Below are 16442 nucleotides of genomic sequence, written 5' to 3'. Positions count from 1 at the left end.
TTGCCTTCTGGACCATTTATTGATAATTCCTTGGTCACGTCTGGGAGTGAAATGGTTGAAATTTTGTCCGAGAATTTAAGTGGTTATGGAATATTGACGTCTCGTGTTCCCTGTCGGCCTTTACATGTAATCCCATCATTTTATCGGCAATCATTTCTGCTGATTACATTTAATTCCTAAGTAAACAACTTAAGGTTAAGAGGCAAGTTTATTGTTTCGAAAACAGCCAATGTCGATGGCAAAATCTTGAAGTTTTGCTGTGGGTGTGTAAAGTAGATCCCTTCGCTTCTCACACTGCGCGTGTTGACTTCAAGCTTGGTTTGAATTCGCATCGTCGCAAGAAAAGTATAGTAGAAGACGATAATGGCTGAGGCTAATCACAACGAATCGGGTAAGGATATTCTTTTTGCGATCACAATGCGGCAAGTTATTTTTTCTTTAAAAGCGCAATGCGCGCAATGGATAAAATTCCCGGAAAACTACATCTAAATTTGTTAAAATAGTTTTTGCAGTTGGTACAGCACATGGACTTTGAAATTTCCGCGTCGCCTTAAAAGCCGCTCCTAAGCTGTTTAAGAGTGGAAATTCCCGATTAAGCTAGGTGGGAAGAATGACTGAGCCCTTAGCATTCCAGTTTTGAAGTATCCATTCGTGATTAATTCAGTGATGGAACTTTTCATGTACAGTTTAATTGGTTCCGGCTCATGAAAAGTTCGACGTTTGATTCAAGCCTATCGTAACAAGACCATGACTACTTCATCATGCGCGATAAAGTTGTACCGACCGAAGTAATTTTTGTTCGTGCAAAAAAGAAAAGTGCATGCATGTTGATAAAAACAGTTGCAGTGAACGTCGCTGAAAGAGTTACGTGATAGCATCTGTTATTATGGCCTTCCATAACGTTCAACAGATCATTCTCTATTGTGGCAGAAGAATGATTCTCAAATCCAAGAGAGAAGAGCGATCAAGGTCCCGGACTTGGAACAACAAGTGTGCAAGCTTTATGTTTTCAAGTAAAAATTAGGACACCGCGTGCAAGAATGTATGTGTCATGACATGACCTACTTCGATTAGCGCTTTTTCCAACTTCGGAGCGAGAAATATCTAGGTTGGAAATTTAAAAAGAAAATTGGGGGTGTTCGCAATTAATAAGAGACCAGAATTGAATAGAATTGCCAATTCAATTCAATTTCGGAATAACTTGAACAAGATGTGTGCTTTACTAAAGAAAAGTGATCAACAAAAAGGAGATTCGCCTGGAAGCGTTCTGCTTGGGTTTATTTGACCTCATATGTTGCTAACATAAGGAATCCTACCTATCTTGCAACATGCTTTGATCTCGTGAGTATCTAAATCTGAATTGGTTTACAACGCGACAGTTGAAAATGAAACACTTCTTGGACGTGGTAATGCAATTCATTTTTGAAGTCTTCTTGGCTCTAACATGCCCAAAGTTTGGTTCCACAGGCCGTGTGGTTTTTTTTTTTTACAATCCCATTTTGAATTGGTTCGAATAAATTGTCTTATTCATTCATAAAAGATGAATTACGAATGAGACGCAAAAATCCTGGGTTTACTTAAATTTTGAAGTGGAGCTATTAGTCAAGCAAAATGACAGTTATTTATTTTTAAAAGTTAAGACGCGGAATACAATATCGATTGTCACGCATCCGTGTTCAACTGAACATAACCTCTCCACACCATATGTTTATGGGGGCTAAAATGAATTACTTGATCAGCAGGGATTTGCTAAAGCAAAGGCATAGAAAAAACCAGGAAAGATTTATTACTCGACGTTTCGGGGTCATCGTGACTCCATTATCAAGAGACTAGTTTAAAAACATGCAAATAAGGAAAGGTACAAGAGTAGCATAAATTAGAATGAACGGCTTAAACAAACACCTTGGCGCGGATGGAATCCGTTTGCACGTTCAGTGTTGGCTTACGCATGCGAATATACAACATTTCATTAACAAGGCAGTCAAATTTGCCGTTACATTTCGCGATGACGTTGAATTGCTCGATCAAGCGTTCAGGCATTTCACTATTGTGCTGGAGGTGGTAGTGTTTGTAGATAGAAGATGATTTCCTTGTGTGCCCTTCTACGCGATCGTGTAAGTGACCACGAGTATAGCCCACATACCCTGCATCACACAGGTTACATTTAAATTCATAAACGATACATTGTTGGTTAACAATAGGGGGCTTAATTTCGTGTTGCTTAAGCTGTTGATCGAGCTTAGGGCTAACGAACACTGGTTGGACAGTCACGCTTAACTTCGAGCTTAGACTGTTCAGTTGTTGTTTAACATGATTAGCTGACGATTGGTCCTTGAAGGGTAACACTAATCTCACAATCTCCGATGGTACGTCTGGTGATGGACAGGGCTCTGCAGATGAAATCCTTCTCTCAACGAACCGCTTGATTGTAGTTTCAACCAGTGGCTTTGGGTATTTCAAGTTATGAAAAACCCTTCTAAGGCGGTCACATTCCTCGGAGAAGAAAGACCAGTTAGAAGATAATCGATAAGCGCGATCCACCATGGTGTTAACTAGGCTGCGCTTGTGCTTAATGTCAACATGACTCTGGAAATGCAGAAGGAGACCCGTGTTGGTTCTTTTGATGTAGACCTTGCTCTCAATCTTTGGTGCACGGTTAAGCACTTCAGTTCCTAGAAAGGGAAGGGATCCTTCCCGTTCGACTTCCATGGTAAACTGGAGGGAGGGATGGGTAGAGTTAAGGGTGTCTAGAAACTGGCCAGCGGTCACCCTATCAGGCATTACGGTCAGGGTGTCATCGACGTACCTCCGGTAATAGCGCGGAAGTTGACCGTGTTGTTCGAGGTTTTCCTCAATCGAGCACATGAAGACGTTAGCCAGCAACGGTCCAAGGGGAGAACCCATAGCGACTCCATCTGTCTGCTCATATAAAGCACCGTCAAACTGGAAAAGCTGGTTTTTCGTAGCTGCTCGGAGGAGGTCGATTAGGTCCGCTTTAGAGATGTTCAAGCTGTGCGTCTCGTTGAACCAATCCTGGGCAAAGGCTTTTTCAGCTAAGATCTGTATTGTTTCCTCCAAGGGTACATTTGTAAACAATGAGGTGACGTCATAGGAAACTAAAATTTCGCCGTTCTTGATCTCGAAGCCTCGTACTTCATCAGCAAAGCGGAATGTGTCTGTCACTGTATATTGGTTGCACGACAGGGGTTTCAATTTGTCGTCAAGCCATTTCGCTAGCGAGTAATTGTAGGTGTTAGTAGCAGAGAGTATTGGCCGCACGGCCAACTGTTCTTTATGTGTCTTCGGCAAGCCATACAAGTGTGCGAGTCTGGACCCTTTCGGGCGGAGAGCGTCAGCAATGGATTTCGGTAGAATCTTTCGAACGAGAGTTTGCAAGAGGGCTTTAGGAGGTTTTGGGCTACTCCTATTAATATACTCTAGCGCAACAGTATATTAATAGGAGTAGCCCAAAACCTCCTAAAGCCCTCTTGCAAGCTATTGAAGATCTGAAAAAACGCGATGACATCGTTGTCACAAAACCGGATAAAGGGTCTGGTGTTGTTGTTATGGATAAATCAGAATATCTTCGCCTACTATCCGAAGCGTCAATAAACGATACCAGCAAATTCCGATTCGTCGACTCGGAGAGACCGAGAACCAGAGGACGACCTCCTAAGTATTACCACCCTCTCCTTCAGAAAGAAAGGGAGTTGGAAACTCTCGTTCGAAAGATTCTACCGAAATCCATTGCTGACGCTCTCCGCCCGAAAGGGTCCAGACTCGCACACTTGTATGGCTTGCCGAAGACACATAAAGAACAGTTGGCCGTGCGGCCAATACTCTCTGCTACTAACACCTACAATTACTCGCTAGCGAAATGGCTTGACGACAAATTGAAACCCCTGTCGTGCAACCAATATACAGTGACAGACACATTCCGCTTTGCTGATGAAGTACGAGGCTTCGAGATCAAGAACGGCGAAATTTTAGTTTCCTATGACGTCACCTCATTGTTTACAAATGTACCCTTGGAGGAAACAATACAGATCTTAGCTGAAAAAGCCTTTGCCCAGGATTGGTTCAACGAGACGCACAGCTTGAACATCTCTAAAGCGGACCTAATCGACCTCCTCCGAGCAGCTACGAAAAACCAGCTTTTCCAGTTTGACGGTGCTTTATATGAGCAGACAGATGGAGTCGCTATGGGTTCTCCCCTTGGACCGTTGCTGGCTAACGTCTTCATGTGCTCGATTGAGGAAAACCTCGAACAACACGGTCAACTTCCGCGCTATTACCGGAGGTACGTCGATGACACCCTGACCGTAATGCCTGATAGGGTGACCGCTGGCCAGTTTCTAGACACCCTTAACTCTACCCATCCCTCCCTCCAGTTTACCATGGAAGTCGAACGGGAAGGATCCCTTCCCTTTCTAGGAACTGAAGTGCTTAACCGTGCACCAAAGATTGAGAGCAAGGTCTACATCAAAAGAACCAACACGGGTCTCCTTCTGCATTTCCAGAGTCATGTTGACATTAAGCACAAGCGCAGCCTAGTTAACACCATGGTGGATCGCGCTTATCGATTATCTTCTAACTGGTCTTTCTTCTCCGAGGAATGTGACCGCCTTAGAAGGGTTTTTCATAACTTGAAATACCCAAAGCCACTGGTTGAAACTACAATCAAGCGGTTCGTTGAGAGAAGGATTTCATCTGCAGAGCCCTGTCCATCACCAGACGTACCATCGGAGATTGTGAGATTAGTGTTACCCTTCAAGGACCAATCGTCAGCTAATCATGTTAAACAACAACTGAACAGTCTAAGCTCGAAGTTAAGCGTGACTGTCCAACCAGTGTTCGTTAGCCCTAAGCTCGATCAACAGCTTAAGCAACACGAAATTAAGCCCCCTATTGTTAACCAACAATGTATCGTTTATGAATTTAAATGTAACCTGTGTGATGCAGGGTATGTGGGCTATACTCGTGGTCACTTACACGATCGCGTAGAAGGGCACACAAGGAAATCATCTTCTATCTACAAACACTACCACCTCCAGCACAATAGTGAAATGCCTGAACGCTTGATCGAGCAATTCAACGTCATCGCGAAATGTAACGGCAAATTTGACTGCCTTGTTAATGAAATGTTGTATATTCGCATGCGTAAGCCAACACTGAACGTGCAAACGGATTCCATCCGCGCCAAGGTGTTTGTTTAAGCCGTTCATTCTAATTTATGCTATTCTTGTACCTTTCCTTATTTGCATGTTTTTAAACTAGTCTCTTGATAATGGAGTCACGATGACCCCGAAACGTCGAGTAATAAATCTTTCCTGCTTTTTTAAAATGAATTACTTTCTGTTAATCAATTTTAACAGCAATTTAGTTCAGCAAATAAACAACTTTAGTTATAATGCCAACACGGGCCTTCGCTTAAGAGTATGTGTAATAGAATTCATTGCCAGGTGTGAAATTATTTTTTCCTCTTTGATGTTGACCTTATTGTGATATTCAAAGTAAGATAATTACAGCATCATTTCCTCTTGCTAAAAACACTCAACTAAAAAATGTTTGCTCATGCACGATCTTTTAGCCGTAATTGTTAAGTGTGGTTATCAGGTGGTGGAAAAAATATTCGAAACTGGTTTATGTCTCTCAAGTCATTCAAAATCATACTGAGAAAGAGTTCATGTGGCTGAGAAAGGATTTGTCGCTCAACTCTTGACTCGGGCAAATGGTGATGTTCATGTAAACAGGAAATCAGACGTCAGATAGTTGATACAAATATCAAGAGACGAGACCTCTTGTAAGAAATAGTTCGCTTTAAACTGAGGACAAGGACAAAAATTATTTGTGCTTCAACTCGCTTTTACGTGCATGCTAAGATTTTTTTGCCGATATAGATATGAAAACCTCTAGATCAAATCTATGCAACAGCAAATTCTTACGGAATGTCCCTTCCCTTCGAGCTCTCCTTCAGCTGGGTCCTGAATGGTAAAATTTGGAAGACCCTGGAATCGATAACGGGAGAGTGAAGCCGTTTCTTCACTACATTTCTGATCTAAAATCTGAAAATGAGTGTTGAGATAGGCCTGTTTTGATTTGAAAAATAGGATTAGAAGTAGCGCGCGGCAAACTCTCACCTAACAATCAAAGGTGTATGATATGCAAATGAAGGTCGAAGAAAAGGGTCTCCTCTGATTACGCTGGTATGAAAATATTTCAGGTTAAGTTTCCATATTTTGTCTATGAACTAAACTATAATAAATCTTATAACTTTTAGCATGATAGAATTCCTTGAGCTATATTATTGCAGTGGGTGTGCGCTGGACAAAATCTGTGAAACTCACATTTTCGATCGCTGTCCACAAGAGTGGTCTAGCCAAAAATCATTTTTGGCTTGTGGTGATGCAAAAAGAGAGAATTGGAGAGCAACTAATTAAAACTATTTTTGAAACATGTGTCCTAAGCCTTTTCCGTGGGTTTTTTCGAAAGTGAAATTCACAGTTTCGATAGCTGTCCACACGTGTGGTCCAGCCAAAAATGCTATGACTCATTTCCTCGAAAAAGGCCTCGTTGTATTACTTCATCGATTTCCTGTTTTCCTGAGAATGTCACGCACTGATAATTCCTTCCTGTTTTCCGAGAATGCCACGCTAAGATAATATTCAAACTCATTTCCATTTTTAAAACATATAGTTTGTATAAAAATTATGAAGTCATAAAATATTTTCCATTAGCAGGTAAAGTGGTATAGAGTTGGCGTTGTATCAGATCAGTTTTGCAAAACTGATCCGGTACCGCCAGCTCCTATACCACTCCATCATTTTTAACTCGTGAATTGCGCGCATGCGCAAGAGCGAGTTATAGGTACGATGTGGGGAATGGCATTCGCTCGCTCGCTCGCTCGCTCGATTGGTCGATTCCTGTAAACTTTTTTTAGATTTTAGGCTTTTGAGTGCATTTGATAGTTTTTGGCGAGCAATAAAAAGACGAAATGGCGACCTTTGTTGCTAAGAATGGTGGTGGGGTGAAAAAAAAGCCAATTATAATCTTTAAAGAGTTTTTTTTTTACGTTTTAGTTTCAACAAGCGGCGCCAGCGACTGGCAGGCATGCAAGGATTCACACTGAAATAACAGAACAACCTTCGTTTTTCATAAAATTGTAATTTACAATCCTTGAACTTGAAAACAATCCGAAGATTCATTGAAAATATCACTTACTGCGAAGCGCTCGGAGTTTACAGATGTTCAAAAGCTTTTTCTGTTATAGCGTGAGATTGAGGACAAAATTGATCATTACGTTTCGTCGTGTGTGTTTTTCCTGTGTGAAGCAACAAAAGATGCCGGCGACTGACGAAATAACAAGTTAACACGAAAATCAAATAACACCTAAACAAACAGTTTTAGCTACCGATTTTCAGTGAATTTCAAGACAATTTGAAGATTCAACATACATACAACGTACTAAAATGCGAAAGTTACACACCACAAAATTGGTAAATAGGCCTGAAATGAAATTCTATCTTGTTATTAATTTTACGTTGCCTAGCACGTGACTTAAATCTACCCAGGCGGAGATCCAAAATGACGGTGGCAGGCTTAGCTTAGTTATATCACTCAAAACTCGTTCCCGTTTGTCTCTTTTGATAAAGAGGGAATCGTTAATGTTTTCATTAAGACAGTATTGCCTTGATTTTCTAATATTTACAACGAAAGACAGTAAATCTCACTTTTCACCCACATTTACTTCCAACCTTTTCTCTTAAACCAGAAACAAAAATGATAGACGTTTAAAACACATGACATCATCCACCTTGCCAAATGTAATAGCATGATCATTTCAATGGTAATGCCTTCTTATCCCAACGTTACTTTGTTTCTTTGCTACATTAGCGAACACTGAACTACTGCTCGTACTCTAGATATGACAATCAACCACAAAATTCCCTAAACCAGATAACATTAAACATAATCTAAAAAATCATGTGTCAATTCACGAGTTTGCTCACAGAGCACTTTGATCTCATTCCTAATGAAACAACTTACGGTTGAACGGCGAGTTTATTGTTTCGAAAACAGCCAATGACGATGGCAAAATCTTGGAGCTTTGCTGTGGGTATGTAAAGTAGATCCCTTCGCTTCTCACACTGCACGTGTTGACTTCAAGCTTGGTTTGAATACGTATCATCGCAAGAAAAGTATAGCAGAAGACGGTAATGGCTGAGGCCAATCTTAACGAATCAGGTAAGGATTTTTTTTCGAGATCACAATGCGAAAAGTTATCTTTTCTTGGGAAGCGCAATGTGCGCAATGGATAAAATTCCCGGAAAACTGCTTCCAAATTTGTTAGAATATTTTTTGCAATTGGTACAACACATGGAAATTTCCGGGCCGTCATCAAAGCCGCTCCTAGGCTGTTTCTGAGTGTAAATTCCCGGTTAAGAATGACTGAGCCGTTAGCATTCTACTTTGAAGTATTCATTCGTGAATAATTCAGTGATAGTATTTTTCATGTGCAGTTTAATTAGGTCCGGCTCATGAAAAGTTGACGTTTGATTCAGGCCTATCGTAACAAGACCGTGATTACTTCATCTTCTTCGGACTTGGAGATAATAAGTGAGCAAGCTGTATGTTTTTCAGTAAAAATTAGGACATAGCGTGCAAGGATGCAAGAGTCGTGATATGACCTACTTCGTGTGGAACGAAATGGATACATATGCGTTTTTTTTAAATGACGCTTCACTTCAAATAGACGTCACACACCTGCTCGATGTCGACTTCGTTAAATGGCTATTAATAGTCGTTCACTGAGTACAGTCACTCTACAAAAAGATTCCATGGAAAATCAGTTGTAAATCAACGGAGACGTGATTATACGTACGTTTATATTGGCGTGTAACACCCTGAAGACAGACGAACTAATAAAGTACATTTCATGTACGCGGGGGAAAAAAAGAAAGCCTTTATAAGAGATTGTTTCATTGTTTAATTGTTTACATTTCACCTGCATATCAAGTGTTTGACGTCATAAATTTCTGCTCACACAGGCCGTGAAATTGCGCCTAATACAGGCGCCAATGCGACTAAATTTTTCACTTTGGCGACCAAATCCTGAAAGTTAGTCGCCAAATTGGCGACTACAACGTTTCATCATAACCTTACCAATAGATATAGTGAATTAAATAAATTTGCAGAGATAAATCCGTGGCAAACTTCCTCGTTAAGTTTGTTTCAAAAACGTTGCACATGCATCTCGATCGATAACTAGACGCCATCTTGGATTTAGATGAGCCTGAACGTTGTATATCATACATCCTAGTGTCTACTTTGTAGCACGTTAAAGATCTTTTCCCTAACTTAATTTTGGAGGGTCTATCTAGAACGCTGACAGCGTAAAGAAGATTTTGTTTGTCTTTGGAAATGGCGACCAACTTTTTTTGAATTGGCTACCACTTTGAAGAATTTAGGAGCCAAGTGGCTATCAGAAAAAAAAGTTAATTTCACGCCCTGTCACAATAAGAAGTATTTGGGGTCTTCCCCGTTTGTGCCTTTTTTTATTTGTAAGATCCATTCCCAGCAAAGAACCATAAAAACTGGATAATGAACACAGACCTCGCTCAACGTAGAGTCTCTGTGGCTCAGAGGTAGAGCATCGGAGCACGGAATCCGAAGGTTTGAGGTTCGATTCCTCATGGGGAATCAGAGTGTTTTCTTTATTCCACGCTCGAGACAAGGCGAAAATAATCTTTCTCTATTTCTTTACCGAGCTCAAAACTTAACACCTCTCTTATTTTATTTACATTATAGTCGTGCATGTAGTTAGCCCATTTACCCCGAAAAAAAATTGTCTACTCAAGCATGTTTCCTAAATAAAAACAAATTATGCAAATTACTCGCAGCAGTTTAATTAAGTTCAGTTCCGTGACTTTTTGGCTAATCAGACGTTTTAAAGAACAAAAACCTCTTAAGGAAGTTCAACCCCTCGCCTGCCATTGGTCGAAATTCAAAGGGTGTAGCGTAAAGGTTACTTCAGTGCTTTTGCTGTACGTGCAGACTTTTTGGACTGAATCTGGGTGTATATCGTTATCATTAAGTTCATCCAAACAATGGCCGCAAAAGCAGGTGAGAATCCTAATATTTTCAAAGATGCATCAATGTTGTTTGATTGGATTAACTGACCTGGAACTCTAATATAACTTTTTTCAACAATCAATGCAACAGTTGCACAGGATCCCGCCAACTTTTTGGTGAAAGGTGTCGAATGAATGCGGAAAAGTAATGTAATGAAGCAATACATTAAATCATGTTCAGTTCGTTCGAAAATATTTGCTTTTAAGCCTCAAAGGTAGTATAAAAGGGAAAAGAAAATCAGTCAAAACTGATCTTACATCGAGGTTTCTGCTTGATTTCGGTGAAAATACGCACTTTGTTCGATGTTTGTTCTCATCGATATCTCGTTTTGCCACCCCACAACGTGCGCATCAATGCACACAATACACACAACAAAATGTTGAATGAATCTGCTCGATCGTTTGGCTGCAGATGAAGGAGACGAAATGAAGACTTAAAAAGGCGTATCTGCTCTTGATGATTACACAGCTACGTACTTTTCTGACATTCTAAATGAGATGATAATTTGAAAACACCTTCATCGTTTGTTATTGTTACGTAGCCTAAGGGTATTAGGATGGTGTTTTCCGTTTGATGGAAAACCAAATACCAGTGCATAAGGGACACTAGTTATCCACTCTAAACCCACTGATGAAGCATGCAGTTTGATATCCTTCAACTGCTGTTGGTCGAGAGATGGTAATATTAGCATTAATGCCTTGCGCAATCAAGCGAAGAGTCATGCTGTCAGCATATTGAAGAGTGTATTTGACCGTTCAGCTACCTTTCTCTACATTGTAATTAAATGAACTTCCATGGTTGATCTTGATCAAACATTTGAAACCGAGCTTTTCTCCTCGCGTGAAAATATTTGCTGTTTAGCCACAAAGCTAGCGTAAAAGGGGAAAGAAAACCAGTCAAAACCGTTATTGCATGAGGTCTCTGCTTGATTTCGGCGGAAATACGCACTTTGTTCGATGCTTGTTTTCATCGATATCTCGTTTTGCCATCCACGTTGTGTGCATCAAACAAGATGTCGAATGAATTTGTTTGATCGTTTAGCCAGGGGTTTACAGTTCAGTGGCCTTTAAAATGCTGCTAAAATGAGATTAGGAACAGTTAATTGACGCCCCCTCGGATTGACACTCAGAGTAGTGTACTGAGAGCTTTTTTATGCTAAATGGTCAACAGATAGACATCAGATCTTGACACGACATTTTCCCCAGGCTACAAAGAAGTACACTCGACTCCTTGATTCTCAAAATATGTAAGCCATGGCCGTGTTTGCAGAGCAAGAACAGTTCTGGTATTAGCATTTTCCCCGATAATCTCAAATACAAAGTGATTAAAAGCCTCCGATTTCAATTTGCTTATTAATCTTTAGTTTAATGTTATTTTGATGAGCATTTTCCACAATGGTTTCAAGACTGTCTTTCTCTTATATCACTTACATGAAGCATATCTCGTCATTCTAATGCTATTTTCATAAATAAGGGAAACGTCACAGATGAAGGAGATGAAATGAACAGTTAAACAGAGGCGTATCTGCTACTGATGATTAAACAGCTACGTGCTTTGCGGACGTACTAAAGAACATGATGCTTAAAAAACACCTTAATCAATCGTTATTACTACGTAACCTGAAGGTATTAGGATGATTTTTCCGTTTCATGGAAAACCAAATATCAGTTACTTAGGGACACTAGTTATCCACTCTAAATCCACTGATGAAGCATGAGGGATGATATCCTTCAACTGCTATTGGTCGAGAGATGGCGGTGTTAGCCTTAATAATAGTTGAGCTCGTAGAGAAATAAATTCCTCTGCAGCCGCGACTGAGAAGAATTAACAAATCGAAAGAGGTTTAGCGTGGTCTGTACTCTTATCAACAACAATATTCATCATCACAGTGGTCAAACTGTTATCACAGTATCGACGTCAAATAAAACGATTCTTTCAGTGCGTGACCAAGATCGTGACATGTTGACGCGAGCAGCATATCTGCACTCTTACCGACAACACCAAATTAGCCAATCAGATTGTGACATTATTACCAATTATGGTAAAATTATCATTAAATAATCAACATGAATGGCACTATCTTGCAAGGCAATCCCAGAAATCGGGCAAACGAACCTTGTGATCATTATTTCGGACATCAACGCGCAAAATGCTCTAACAGTTTAAAGCACCCTGATTAGCTTTTGGGCAATTTTTACTTGTATTTTTTTTAAATGTCTAATTTACAATACAGGCTACTTAAGTAATACAGATTGAAACTTAATCGGACATTGACTGAGAAACTAGGAAATTTTTATCGCAAATATGTACGAAATAACACTAATGATAACTAATGATTCTATTCTATTATATGACGCAATACAATCTCATGGATTTTTCCAATTTTTTCTTCAGTTTCAGAGGCTGATAAGGCTAGTGCGGCCAAAGCATTCTTTAGTAGAATCGTCACTCCCATTATTGATCACTCGTCAGGATTAGATTTGTTGGACCCATTAATGGTGTATCTTATGGAAGATGAGTCAAAAAGTGGACGTCACATTGTGCCCGTAGAATATGTTCGATCCTCCGTTTCCAGTACTCAAGACGTTATAGATGCAGTTAAAAGAGCTAAGAGGGAGAAGAAAGTCCTCCGTGTCGTTGGATCGGAACACTCCGTAAACGCGGCCATTTATCCTAAGGATGGCATCACACTGGTACTGAGGGATGACCTTCGAAAAGTAGAAATACTGAAAGAAACCGAAGAAGATGGCAAGAAATGGTTGTACTGTTGTATCGGAGGAGGCTGCTATCTTGGCAAGGATCCCTTGGACCCTCATTCAACCTTCCAGAATTCAGCTTGCTATCAAGTGGCAGTCCAGGGGTATGGCTTTCCTGAGCTGGGAGGAATCATCCAGCAGTCCGTTGGTGGCTTTATCATGACTGGCTCTGCAGGCGGAAGCTTAAAGCATGGCTTTGCTGATGTCATCCAAGAGATCGAGTTTGTAGACGGCAATGCACAAGTTCAAACGGCCAAACCTAAAACTGATCTTTGGTGCGCAGTAGGTGTTTCCATGGGGCTGTTTGGTGTCATTACCCGAGTAACATTCCGTCTTCCACCGATGCAGTTTATCGAAGGGTCAGAGTCCAACCACAAGTTTGCTGACTCCATGCTTGGACCCAACAACAAGGGGCAGAGCAAGCTCAAGGAAAGTCTTGAAGAAAACGAATACATGCGAGTAAACTGGTTTCCACAAAAGGAAGTGATGCGTGTTCAGGAATGGGTTGGTCAACAATCCTTCGAAAAGAAAGATATTGTACCATACAACTCCATTTTGTCCAACATATTAGCAGCTGGTATGGCAGCCATCGCACTGTCCATCTGCAATTTCATCCTGCAAAAGAAAGATCCAACAGCGCTGGACTACGACATCATTGGCTTGATATTGTGTCAATTTGTCCCCCTGAACGACAAACCGACCAAGTTTTACGACATGTGGTATCATGCTCTGCCTATGGACAACGAAGCCCATGTGGACACCATCATTAGGGTGGACTTCACAGAGATCTGGGTTCCAATCAGTCAATGTCAAACCGTGATTGACAAGCTCCAAAAGCTGTTCTCTGAGAATCAAAAAGCGGCCAACAACTTTGCCACTGAGATCTATGGCGCTAAGAGCTCTCCATTCTGGCTGAGCATGTCATACCGACAAGACATGGTGCGAGTCGATCCCTACTGGTGGGCGTACAACAAGGGCGACGCTAGGACGTTCTTCTCGTACTTCTGGGATATTCTGCTGGAAATCCCTGGAACTCGCCTGCACTGGGGCAAGTACCTTCCACTGCCTGGTCAAAAGTGTGGAAACACCACATTCAACGCAGATTATCTGAAGAGTGTTTACCCTAAGATGGATGATTGGTTAAAGCTGCGAGAACAACATGACCCCGATCAAGTGTTCATGACCGATTATTGGCGTAATATCCTCGGCATAAAACCCAAGACTCAATAGAGTGTCATTTGAAAAAAAAACTGGTAGAAATGCAAATGATCTGGACCCATTTGAAACTTTAGTTTTTTGTGACTGTAGTCTTGACGAGAACATGAACTTTGAGGTGCTTTAGATAAAAACTGAAACCGTTTGCAGTGTAATTACCTGAGAGTATTAGTAACCAAACACTGATCAAGATTTATTCAGACATACTATGCTTGTACTTCCAGGCGTTTTTATTTTTTTTAACAAAGTGTTTTGTTGATAGGATTTGAAGTCTTGAGGAGAACTCAAACTTTGAGATAATCGTGAAAGAAATTGTAATTGTTCGTAATTTAACTTCGGAACATTATTTACCAAACACCGAGTGCTACGTGCCTGAGCTTAAGGCTTAAGGGATTTTTGTAAGGTGAGACGTTTATGTCCTAGAAATTCAATCTTACCCTGTACAACTGCAATGTTTTTGAGCTGGGGTGTAATTAAATTTGAAACACTGGCTGCTGCAGCATGTTAGGATTCCAAGTCTGATTTAATATTCTCAGTGTTCATTGCTGCACATTCATGGAACAAATCTAAGTAATCGTGGGCAAAGGCGTGTTTCATCAAAAATATCTTTCCGTGGCCTTGACTGAAAAGTGAGAGCAAAAAAAAGACTATATTCTTCTTTCTACGTTTCTAATAACTGTATCTTTATATTAGACATTTTAAAGAGCGGCGGGCAGTTATTTAGTACTACCACTGATTAAAAGAAAGGGGTCTTTCTAAGCTCTCAGATCTCTCTTGATCAACGTTCTGAGAATATCAAGGTATGGCGTAACTCCACTCAAATTGTTTGTTTTCCACGAGTTAAGTATTCAAGAATTCTCGACTATAACTTTTTTTTTATTTAAGTATTCTAACACCCTGAAGGCAGACCAATTAATAAAGTACATTTCATGTATGCGGGGGAAAAAAGGAATCCTTTCTAAGTGGTTGTTTCATAGTTTAATGGTTTGCACTTCAACTGCACATCAAGTGTTTGACGTCATAAATTTCTGCTCACTATAAGAAGTGTTTGGGGTCTTTCCCGTTTGTGCCTATTTTTTATTTGTAAGATCCATTCCCAGCAAGGAACCATAAAAACTGGATAATGATCACAGACCTCGCTCAACGTAGAGTCTCTGTGGCTCAGTGGAAGAGCATCAGAGTGCGGAATCCGAAAGTCTGACGTTCGATTCCTCATGGGGACTCAGAATGTTTTCTTTGTTCCACGCTCGAGACACGACGAAAAACATCCTTCTCTATTTCTTTACCGAGCTCAAAACTTACCATCTCTCTTATTTTATTTACATTATAGTCGTGCATGTAGTTAGCCCATTTACCCCGAAAAACAACTTCTGTCTTCTCACGCATGTTTCCTGAACAAAAACAAATATGCAAATTACTTGCAGCAGTTTAATTAAGTTCAGTTAAGTTAACAAATCGATACACAAAATACACAAATGGATACATTTGTGTATTTTGAAATGAAGATTCACTTCAATTAGACGTCACACACCTGCTCGATGTCGACTTCGTTTAATGGCTATTAATAGTCGTTCACTGAGTGCAGTCACTCTACAAAAAGATTCAATAGAAAATCAGTTCTAAATCAAGGTAGAAGTGATTATATGTACGTTTATACTGGCGTCTAACATCCTGAAGGCAGACGGATTAATAAAGTACATTTCATGTATGCTGGGGAAAAAAAAGAAGCCTTTGTAGGAGGTTGTTTCATTGTTTAATTGTTTGCAATTCAACTGCACATCAAGGGTTTGACGTCATAAATTTCTGCTCACTATAAGAAGTGTTTGGGGTCTTTCCCGTTGGTGCCTTTTTTAATTTTTAAGATCTGTTCGCAGCAAGGAACCATGAAAACTGGATAATGAATAAAGACTCGCTGAACGTAGAGTCTCTGTGGCTCAGTGGAAGAGCATCGGAGCGCGGAATCCGAAAGTCGGAGGTTCGATTCTTTATCGGGACTCAGAATGTTTTCTTTGTTCCACGCTCGAGACAAGACAAAAAACATCTTTCTCAATTTCTTTACCGAGCTCAAAACTTACCACCTCTCTTATTCTATTCAAATTATAGTCGTGCATGTATTTGGCCAATTTACCCCAAAAAACCAATTCTGTCCTCTCATGCATGTTTCCTAAACAAAAACTTTTTAGTGGAAAAGTGTCAAATGAATGCGGAACAGTAATATGATAAAAGCGATACATTGAATCATGTTCAGTTCGTTCGAAAATATTTGCTGTTTAGCCACAAAGCTGGTATGAAATAGAAAAATATCCTAGTTAAAACCGATATTACATCGAACCCTCTGCT

At 40.3% G+C, this 16442-nt stretch overlaps 3 protein-coding genes across 5 annotated transcripts; 2 read left to right on the top strand and 1 right to left on the bottom strand.

Annotated features, from left to right (window-relative positions):
• The first annotated feature begins 9 nt into the window (after positions 1 to 9).
• Positions 10 to 14592, top strand: LOC149046462 (uncharacterized). 3 transcript variants are annotated; one of them, XM_089203419.1, is made up of 2 exons: positions 10 to 391; positions 12526 to 14592. In XM_089203419.1, exons 1-2 carry the CDS (start codon positions 364 to 366, stop codon positions 14115 to 14117), a joined length of 1620 nt encoding a protein of 539 aa, XP_089059545.1. In that variant the 5' UTR covers positions 10 to 363; the 3' UTR covers positions 14118 to 14592. The 3 variants fall into 3 exon arrangements, with proteins under 3 accessions (XP_089059545.1, XP_089059544.1, XP_089059546.1); XM_089203418.1 differs by lacking the exon at positions 10 to 391 and adding an exon at positions 8023 to 8244; XM_089203420.1 differs by lacking the exon at positions 10 to 391 and adding an exon at positions 9997 to 10122.
• LOC149046464 (uncharacterized) lies at positions 1802 to 3045 on the bottom strand. Its single transcript, XM_089203422.1, has one exon. The coding sequence runs from the start codon at positions 2902 to 2904 to the stop codon at positions 1891 to 1893; it is 1014 nt and encodes a 337-aa protein (XP_089059548.1). The 5' UTR covers positions 2905 to 3045; the 3' UTR covers positions 1802 to 1890.
• LOC149046463 (uncharacterized) lies at positions 3466 to 5331 on the top strand. Its single transcript, XM_089203417.1, has one exon. The coding sequence runs from the start codon at positions 3567 to 3569 to the stop codon at positions 5214 to 5216; it is 1650 nt and encodes a 549-aa protein (XP_089059543.1). The 5' UTR covers positions 3466 to 3566; the 3' UTR covers positions 5217 to 5331.
• Positions 14593 to 16442: the final 1850 nt, after the last annotated feature.

Source organism: Pocillopora damicornis, chromosome 4, assembly GCF_964200805.1.
Source record: "Pocillopora damicornis chromosome 4, jaPocDami1.2, whole genome shotgun sequence".
Classification (NCBI taxonomy): Eukaryota; Metazoa; Cnidaria; class Anthozoa; order Scleractinia; family Pocilloporidae; genus Pocillopora; species Pocillopora damicornis.
The sequence above is the reverse complement of the archived record's forward strand: the minus strand, read 5'-3'. Positions and strand labels throughout refer to the sequence as shown.

Bases quoted from the DNA above. Each gene is read 5' to 3' on its own strand.
- LOC149046463 (XM_089203417.1), top strand. From the start codon at position 3,567: ATGGATAAATCAGAATATCTTCGCCTACTATCCGAAGCGTCAATAAAC.
- LOC149046462 (XM_089203419.1), top strand. From the start codon at position 364: ATGGCTGAGGCTAATCACAACGAATCGG. The intron at 392-12,525 runs GTAAGGATATTC...TTTTTTCTTCAG, and splicing joins GGCTAATCACAACGAATCGG to TTTCAGAGGCTGATAAGGCT.
- LOC149046464 (XM_089203422.1), bottom strand. From the start codon at position 2,904: ATGGGTTCTCCCCTTGGACCGTTGCTGGCTAACGTCTTCATGTGCTCG.